General features: G+C 44.6%; 1 protein-coding gene across 1 annotated transcript in view; it reads right to left on the reverse strand.

The window, feature by feature from the left end:
* The window catches only part of TOP2A (DNA topoisomerase II alpha), a 29,113-nt gene extending 28,049 nt beyond the window's left edge, over positions 1 to 1,064 (reverse strand). The window contains exon 1 of the mRNA XM_045488755.1: positions 477 to 1,064. Within this exon, the coding sequence (XP_045344711.1) occupies positions 477 to 497 (21 nt within the window). The 5' untranslated portion in view covers positions 498 to 1,064. The remainder of the gene's footprint in view (positions 1 to 476) is intronic.
* Positions 1,065 to 9,844: the final 8,780 nt, after the last annotated feature.

Raw genomic sequence — 9,844 nt, forward strand, 5'->3', positions numbered from 1 at the left:
ATCGATTCGATCCTTTGGCCAAGTTAACGTTTTGAATACAGAAGGGACATATTCCAAGCAACTCGGGCCTGCCGTCTCGTCAATAGGAACGTCGTGCAGTGCTCTGCACCTTCCAGGGTCAGGGGCAATCAATCTCATTTTCAACGGGAGGGAAGGAAAGGAAAGCATCTGTGCGGCTTAGAGTCACACGCGGACCATTATAATACAGGCCAGTGGAATACTGACCCTAGAAACAGTAAAACAGAACCCAACACCCCAGAAGCCAGAGTAGCCGATAATACTTCAATACTAGCACCATAAAGTGGTGTTATCCTCTTCACGATCCCGCCGAGCCCAGGAGACCCGGTCGACGCGGAATACCGGCTCCCAGCCGGCAGCGATCGGACCACAGCCCCGGAGCCTAACCCTTCGCCTGAAGCCAGAGAGATGCCGGGCCGCGCTGAACCTCCACGACCCGCCCCTTTCATGAGCTATACCTGCAGTGGTGACACCTCCATGGTGACGGTCGTGAAGGGGGTCGTGCAAGCGACTAAACCGGCGGGACCCACGAGGCCACCAGGGAACCAGCCGCTTCTCCACAGACGCTCGTCAGTTAGGAAAGTTCTCCCAGTCGCATTTGAACCTTCCTGGAGCCCGCCCAAACCAGATGAACCAATCCCTGACTCGCTCTCACAGGCTCCGTCTTGAGAAACCAATCATAGCTTGTTTTTTATTTCCACCAATGAACGCCTGAGTTGGCCGGGGGCCTGTTTGAACAAGCCAATTAGACAAGGGAGGCGGGACTAGAGGGTTTTCAAAAGGCACCATTCGGCGTCTGAGCGGAGAGACGGACAGGGAATCTGGCGAATGAGGAGGAGTCTATTTGTTCTCTCGGTGCAGACTACCCCGAAGAGATTCGGGGGGCCAGCGGGGTTTTCTGAGGTGCAGGCTGGGGCAAAAGGAGGAAGGAGAAGGGTTCCTCGCGAGCTGCTAATTTCTTTCAGATCCCTGAAATCTAAAAACCACCTCCCGTCCTGAGGCTTTTTAGCGAGAGGAATGGGAGTCTTAGCTTCATTTTCCTGAAGAAACCGAGAGCCCGCCTTCTGGGCAGATTCTGGCGTCTGCCTCAACCTCCCCTCCCAAGAATTTCTTTTCGAAGAAACCGAAGTGCCACAGTGGTGGTTTTGGGGTAGAATAGAGGGTGTGAAGAGGCCACGCAAAATGGAGAGCAGCATTCAAGTCCCCCAGTAGAGCGGCGTTGGGCTGCAAGCTGGTCAATCCAAAAGAATAGTTTGTGGTTACCGCTTCCGGAGCCGAGGACGGTGTTTAGGGGTCATTCGAGGACAGAAACTTTTTCCTCAGAAAGCCAGTAGGATACCCTGCTGCTTGTTTGTTACTTTTGCTTTCCTCTGCGTTAAGTTCCCTGAATTCTGCTATGCAGACAAGCTGTTCACATTTGAGGAGGAAATGCCAAGCCAAAGACTGAAGTTGGTTTTTTTTTTGTTTTTTTTTTTTAACTCTTCGGTGTAAACGTTTGAGTGGGTTTATTCTGCCCTTGTCAATCCACAATGTTAAAATGACAAAAGAACGTATTTTTTTTTTTTTATTCCCCTTACAAGATGCCAGAATAGAATAACTGCACAATTTGAATGACTACTAATTCTGTCGTCTGAACCACTTCCTTCCAATCATTCTTAACCTGAGATTCTATCCCTGCTGGGCAATTTGCCAGTCGTGCGGTCTGGATGGAGGCAGCTTTTTGGTGCTTTTGTTTTCTCTGCTGAGAAAGGAGAATAACCGTGTTACCTCAGCTGTGTGAGGATTACACAAGATAAATGTAAGATGTTTAGAATAGTAGACTAACAGTATCAGAATCAGGAAGCAAGAATCTTCCTTAGGCTGGCTTGACGATTTGTGGGTTTAATTCCCCCCCCCCCCCCGTTCTAAAAGAAATCAGAGGTCAACAAATTGTTAAATCACCCCAGCATATCTAATACGTGCTGGGCTAGCAAAGCCCCAAGGAAGGCTGGTGATGGGGGGCGGGGAGGGGAGGAGGTTTGTCACTAGAAGTCAAGGATGGAGGTGTAGCCTATGGGCTAGGGCTAGGGTGATTGGAAAAGCCAAAGGAATGGAGCTTTGGCATTGCTCTGGCCCCTGTCCACTGGTCTCCTGGCCTCCAGTAATTCCAAGTGTTTCATTCCACTCTCCTCACTGCATGTGTTGATACCAGTAGGCAACTTCCAGAGCACAGGACCACCAGGGTCTCAGAGCAGTTGTAGGGAAGCCCATCCAATCCAGTAACTTGTGCTCATCCAAAGGGCTGACCAGGCCTTGGGCTCCAGGGTCAGCCATTGATTCTCTGCAGCCTCCCCAGAACAGAGGCTGGCCCTGACAGAGAACTGCCATGCTGCTTTCTACTTCCTGGAGCACAGAGGCCCCACGAGGTAGTGGTCAGTGGACATGCCTTCCCAAGGGTGGCAGCCCAGCCTCTGCCTTTCTTGGCCTCTGCCTTGTAGGTCATCCCAGCCTGCAGTACCGTATGAGACCCCGCTGGGGATGAGGCAACAGGAATTTAATAAGCAGCTCTCGCCCTATTTTCTAGGACCCTGCAGTTTAGTTTGATCCTGATTCTGTGAGGCTCTGTTCCAAAAACCCAGAAGCAGAACTGTGGAGTCAAAAGGACTTGAGTCACACAGGCTTGAGTCAAAAAATTCTCCGTGAGCCTCAGTTTTCCCATGTCATTATCCTTTATCAAAAGTGCAGAGGGAGAAATGAGATATGGAAGCACTTAGAACAATTTTCCAGCCCTCTAGTGGGATCATCTTGTTATGGGGAGGATTGGGGTAGGGTTGGGGCTTCTCTTTAGGACACAGGCTGTTTCTTTGTCAGTCTCTCCTCCTTTCCAGAGCCTATCACAGGGTGTCCTACAGGATGTGTTGGGGGCCACTGAAGGAAGTCTGGGATGGGTGGGCTTGGGAGGCAAGAAGGGGTAGGGAGTCAGTTCCAGGGGCTTTGGTGGGGAGAGGGGGCAGCTACCACATCCTCATTACTGCCCGCCTCCCTCATCTTTACAGGGAGCTCAAACTAGCTACTCAGTGCCTTGCCCCATCCCTACTTCTGCCCTGGGTCAACATTAAGTACCGGAGTCAGATTCCTGGCTACAGTACTTGGCTGGGCATATGACCTTGGCGAGTCATTCAGTTTCATTGTGTCTCCATTTCTTCACCTAAAATGGGGATAACAAGAGTACCAACACATAAGGGATATAACACATGTATACAGTGCTTAATGCATTGCTTGGCAAATAATAAATGATCCAAACATGTTAGCAGTTATTACCTCTACTCCTTTTCAAGACCTTCCTCCCTCTCCCCTGCCAATTCTCCAAGTCCTCTCCTCCAAAACCAATTCAAAATTCCCCTTGTTCAGGGAATCTTCTTAGACCCTTTCTGCAAGGCTTCCTCCAGTTGTTTGGAGTACATTTGCATATGTGGATGAATTCCTTTGATAAATATTTTTTGGTTGTTTTCTTATGGGTATTTTGCATTTTCTGTCTCTCCACTCAGCAGCAGGGGGAAGGGGTCCTAAAGGAGCTGTGTCTCCATCCTCCACCAGGGAGTTCCTCTTGAAAGTGCATTATTTCTTCCCTCTAGCTGGCTGAGTGAAGGGGGTTGGACTGAAAATGTGGCTCTGGATTTCGGGGATGGAGCTGGCTAGGCTAGGGTTCACTGGGAATTCCTGAATGAGGCTGGACTGGTCCAGGGTCTGGGGTGGTTAGGGCTGGGCCAACAGACCTTCTTTACCTTGAGGTTAATGACTGATAGGGTCAGATCAGTACTTTTTTTTTTTTTAATTTTTTTTTTCAACGTTTATTTATTTTTGGGACAGAGAGAGACAGAGCATGAACGGGGGAGGGGCAGAGAGAGAGGGAGACACAGAATCGGAAACAGGCTCCAGGCTCTGAGCCATCAGCCCAGAGCCTGATGCGGGGCTCGAACTCACGGACCGCGAGATCGAGACCTGGCTGAAGTCGGACGCTTAACCGACTGCGCCACCCAGGCGCCCCTCAGATCAGTACTTTTTACCAGGGATACCAGTCTTGGGATGGAGGAGGCCAGGAGAGCCTGAAACATTCCATGGAGCTCAGCCTCTCCCTTCTGGTGGCACTGCAGGTCTGGTCCTTGGACAATTAGGGGTTTCAGACAATGGGGCAATGAGGGCCACCAAACAGAGCTGGCAGGAGAACAAGGGAAGCTCCGGTGGGGAGCAGCTCAAGATGAGAGATTAGTCCCCAATAAGTTCACACAGAGGTTTCCTTCTGCAGTCTGGCAATCCAGTGTCTATCGAAAATTTAAAAGTGTACACACCTTTTGACTCAGTAATTTATCTTCTAGGAATACTGATACATTCCCACAATTGTGTGTATATATAAAGTCATTGCAATATTATTTTTATTAGCAAAGGGCTGGCAGCATGGAATAGAATGATAGCTGAAAATTTATAAAGGAAAATCTCACTAAAATGGAGCTAGGAAGCCAGAAGGGAGAACTCTCACACCCTACCATTTCTCATCAATTGCAGACCCCAACAGGAAGAGAAGTACCTTGCAAATCCATACTATAGCTACTTCATTACTACCCCAGCTGGAGGAAGAAAGATTTCCTCCTCCTCCAGCAACAGCCTAGCCAATGAGAGATTCCCACAACTGAGCCAAAGAAAAGCCACTAGGAACCCCATTTTGCTCCAATGGACTTTTTGTTTCTAATGGCCCTCCCTACTCCCCCCCTCCCCCCATAAAGAAGTGGTCCTCTCCTTTGTTCTTTTTTTTTTTTTTTAATTTTATTTGTTTTTTGAGAGATACAGAGAAAGCAAGCAGGCGAAGGGCAGAGAGAGAGGGAGAGCAAGAAATCCCAAGCAGGCCCCACACCGTCTGTGTGGAGCTGGATGTGGGACTCGAATTCATGAACCATGAGATCACGACCTGAGCTGAAACCAAGGCTTAATCGACTGAGCCACCCAGGTGCCCCTATCCTTTGTTCCTTGGACTTGCCTATGGTTTTGCTGTAGCTTGCTTGTCCTGAATTGCAGTTCTCTGCTATTCCCAAATAAACCCAGTTTTGCTGGTAAAATAACTGATGGTTTTATTTTTAAGGTTAACAATATGCAACTATTAAAGAGAATGAAGTTGGCCTAGGTGTACTGATATGGAAACATCACTAAGATATATTAAACATTTAAAAAGTGGGGCGCTGGGTGGCTCAGTCGGTTAGAAATCTGACTTTGGCTCAGGTCATGATCTCACAGGTTGTGGGTTCCAACCCTGAGTCTGCCTCTGTGCTGACAGCTTGGAGGCTGCAGCCTGCTTCGGATTCTGTGTCTCTCTCTCTCTCTGCCCCTCCCCTGCTCATGCTCTCTCTCTCAAATAAATAAACATTAAAAAATTAAAATGAAAATTTTAAAATGAGGTGAAGAATAGTATGTAGAACAGAATCCATTTGGGTAAATGTGCATTGAAAACTCTGGAAGGGGGGCGCCTGGGTGGCTCAGTCGGTTAAGCATCCGACTTTGGCTCAGGTCATGATCTCACGGTCTGTGAGTTCGAGCCCCGCGTCGGGCTCTGTGCTGACAGCTCAGAGCCTGGAGCCTGCTTCGGATTCTGTGTCTTCCTCTCTCTCTGACCCTCCCCTGTTCATGCTCTGTCTCTCACTGTCTCAAAAATAAATAAACGTTTAAAAAAATTAAAAAAAAAAAAAAGAAAAACTCTGGAAGGAATTATAAATGGTGGAAGGGGAGGAAAACTCCTCATATTTTCCATTCTATCCCATTTGAAAATTAAAAATTATAGAAGGGCACTTGGGTAGCTCAGTCAGTTAAGCGTCTGACTCTTGATTTTGGCTCTCAATCGTGGGATCGAGCCCCGTGTTGAACTCCACACTGACAGCATAGAGCCTGCTTGGGATTCTCTCTCCCTCTCCCTCTCTGCTCCTCCCCAACACTGGTGTGCACGCCCTCGCCCCCTCCTCTCTCTCTCAAGATAAATAAATAAACTTAAAAACATTATAAACATTTATTATTTTTATAATGTAAAAATTTAGCTTAAATAAGCACAATTTAAAAAATTTCCCTCAGTAATTGTGGGTCTTGATAATCCTGTGTGTTCCTTATCTTTTGCCAGATGACTATTTTTTTTTTAGTTTTAAAATATTTATTTTTGAGAGAGAGAGATGGCGTGAGAGGAGGAGGGGCAGAGAGAGAGGGAGACACAGAATCCGAAGCCGGCTCCAGGCTCGGAGCTGTCAGCCCAGAAGCCAACACAGGGCTCGAACTCATGAACTGTGAGATCATGACCTGAGCTGAATTCGGATGCTTAACTGACTGAGCCACCCAGGCACCCCGCCATGTGACTTTCTACATGTTTGTTTTCTTCCCTGCCCTCTGCCCTTTTCACTCCTGTCCCTTTTTTCCCACCTCACTAAAGGCAGGGTATACTTGTCTATATAAGCTTGTGTGAGAATGTAAGTTTTGTACATATAGATTTTCAATATATGTGGATCCAGTGGGGAGACTCCCTACAGAAAAACCAAACTTTGGGCCAAATTGAGGGACAGGGACAGTGTGTTGTGGTGGTAAGTTGTAGCCCAGCTCTTTTGTCACTAGTTGCATGGCCTTGAGTAAATCCCTTCCTTTCTATTGGTCTGCTTCTCTACCTGTGAACTGAAGTCTAGGTAGCCCAGCAAAATGCCTTCCACAGAGTATTAGAGAGGTAATGTTGGGGTTGGGGAGGGCAGTTAGTGGAAGTGAGGCCAGGGTTCTCTAACCCAGAGGAGCTCCACTTTTGTCTTTTTATGTCCTGTGTAAGAGTTTAGTTCTGTGTAAGATTTCATTTGAAAATGAGGATTGACTAATCACATTAAACAAACCAACCAACCCTGGGTAAATGATTGTTAAGGGCCCTTCTAATTCTAACACTATGTAATTCCAAATATGACTTTTTGTGCACTGAGTTGTTTTCAATCAGTTGGGTTTATTTTATTTAAAATTTTTTTTTTACAGTTTGTTTATTTTAGAGAGCAAGAGAGGAGGAGGGGCAGAGAGAGAGAGAGAGAGAGAGAGAGAGAGAATCCCAAGCAGACTCCACACATGGGGCTTGAACTCATGAGCAGTGAGATCATGACCTGAGCCGAAGTCAGATGCTTAACTGACTGAGCCACTCAGGTGCCCCTAATGTTTATTTATCTATTTTGAAAAAAAGAGAGAGAGGACAAGCAGGGGAGGGGCAGAGAGAGAGGGAGAGAATCCCAAGCAGGCTCTGTGCTATCATTGCAGAGCCTGACATGGGGCTTGATTCCACAAACCATGAGATCATGACCTGAGCTGAAATCAAGAGTCAGACACTCAACTGACTGAGCCATGCAGGCATCCCTCAATCTGCTTGAGATTGAAGAAAATCAAAGGCTTGCAACTAAATGCTACTTACATGTTTCTCCTCCCTCTTGATCATGAAAAGAAAGAAGCTACAGAAGCAGAATGGTGGGAATTTTATAGAGCACAGAAAAGACTGTCAGTTGGAGCAGGCAGTTAGTCCTTTTCTTACTAGAAGAACCAGAAGACACAATAGGAGAAAGCCTATGTGGGCTTTTAAAATGAAGCTGTCTTGAAGCCCTTTGAATATTTAAGAAAGAAATTTTGGTATCACAATCCCAGATTTCAAGATATACTACAAAACTGTAGTAACCAAATAAGATAAAAATAACACACAGATCGATGGAAGAGAATAGAAAGCCCAGAAATAAACCCACAATTATAGGGTCAATTAATCTACAACAAAGAAGACAAGAATATGCAATGGGAAAAAGAAAGTCTCATCAACAAATGGTTTCTTACACTATGCACAAAAATAAACTCAAAATGGATTAAAGATCTAAATATGAGACCTGAGACATAAAAATCCTAGAAGAGAGCACAGGCAGTAATTTCTCTGACGTTGGCTATAGCAACATTTTTCTAGATGTCTCCTAAGGAAAGGGAAACAAAAGTAAAAATAAACTATTTATTGGGACCCAATCAAAATTAAAAGTTTCTGCACACGAGTGCCTGGCTGGCTCAGTTAAGCGTCTGACTCTTGATCTCAGTTCAGGTCATGATCTTGAGGTTCATGGGTTCCAGCCCCATGTCACGCTCCATGCTTTCAATGGGGAGCCTGCTTGGGATTTTCTCTCCCTTTCTCTCTGCCCTCTCCTGCTTGTGCTGGCACTCTCTCTCTCAAAATAAATAAATAAAACTCAAAAAAAAAAAAAAAGCTTCTGCATAGCAAAGGAAACAACAAAACAAAAAGACAACCTACTGAATGGGAGAAGATATTTGCAAATGATATATCCGATAAGGGGTTAGTATCCAAAATATGTAAAGAACTTGTACAACTCAACACTAAGAAAATGAATAATCCAATTTAAAAATGAGCGTCAGAAGACATGAAGAGACATTTCTCCAAAGAAGACATACAGATGGCAAACATACACGTTGAGCATGAAAAGATGCTCAACATCACTAATCATCAGGGAAATGTAAATCAAAACCACAATGAGATATCATCTCACACCTGTCAGAATGGCTAAAATGAAAAAGAAATAAGTGTTGGCAAGGATGTGAAGAAAGAGGAACCCTTGTGCACTGTTGGTAAGAACACAAACTGGTGCAGCTACAGAGTTCCTCAAAAAATTGAAAATAGAATTACCATTAGATTCAGTAATTCCACTACTGAGTATTTACCCAAAGAATACAAAAAGGTATATGTACCCTACGTTTACTGCAGCATTATTTATGATAGCCAAAATATGGAAGCAACCCTAGTGTCCATCTATAGAGGAATGGATAAAGAAGATGTGGTACACACACACACACACACACACACACACACACACACACACTGGAATACTACTCAGCCGTAAAAAGAATGAAGTCTTCCATTTGCAACAATATGGATGAATCTCGAGGGGATAATGCTAGGTGAAATAAGTCGGCCAGAGAAAGACAAATACCTTATGATTTCACTCATATGTGGAATTTAATAAACAAGACAAACAATCAAAGAAAAAAAGAGACAAACAAAACCCCCAAACTCTTAAATATAGAGAACAAATATCGCAGAGGGAGGTGGGTGGGGAGATGGGTAAAATAGGTGAAGGGGACTAAGAGTACACTTCTCGTGATGAGCATTGAATAATGTATAGAACTATTGAATCTCTATATTGTACACTTGAAACTAATATAACACTGTATATAAATTATACTAGAATTAAAAAAATTAAAAAAACAAAAAAGAATTTTGACCTGATCAATAAACATTTAGGGCAAGTAAGGAAGTATTCTATTCAAGGATGGGAAGAATTCAGGATAAGATTTGTCTTTGATAAGTAAAAAAGAATAATTAATGAGAGGTACTGATGTAAGAAAGTACCATGTAAAGAAAAAGTTTCCAATTAGAGCTGGTCAAGAATAGACATTCTTAGGATCTAGGGACTTTTCTTACCACTGGAATGTTGGAGTCTAGGCGACCATTTTCTGAGTATGTTGTAAGAGAGATCTGTCCAAAGTGAGGGTTATATCTAGTGATCTATAAGATCCCTTCTAACTTTAAGATGTTATGGTGATTTTACACAGGAGTTTGTTTCTGTAAATTGTGCTCTAAATTGTTTATAGTATTCAAACATAGTCCCATTTAACAAAGAGCAACTTCTCAGAAAGCATAATCAACTAGAAAAATATAACATAGTCCCTGTCTGGAGTAGCCTCTGCCTTGAATGACCTCTGTGATGGTTAATTTTCTGTGTCAACTTGGTTAGATTATGGCATCCAGTTGGGTCAA

The sequence above is a fragment of the Leopardus geoffroyi genome, chromosome E1 (genome assembly GCF_018350155.1).
Source record: "Leopardus geoffroyi isolate Oge1 chromosome E1, O.geoffroyi_Oge1_pat1.0, whole genome shotgun sequence".
Classification (NCBI taxonomy): domain Eukaryota; kingdom Metazoa; phylum Chordata; class Mammalia; order Carnivora; family Felidae; genus Leopardus; species Leopardus geoffroyi.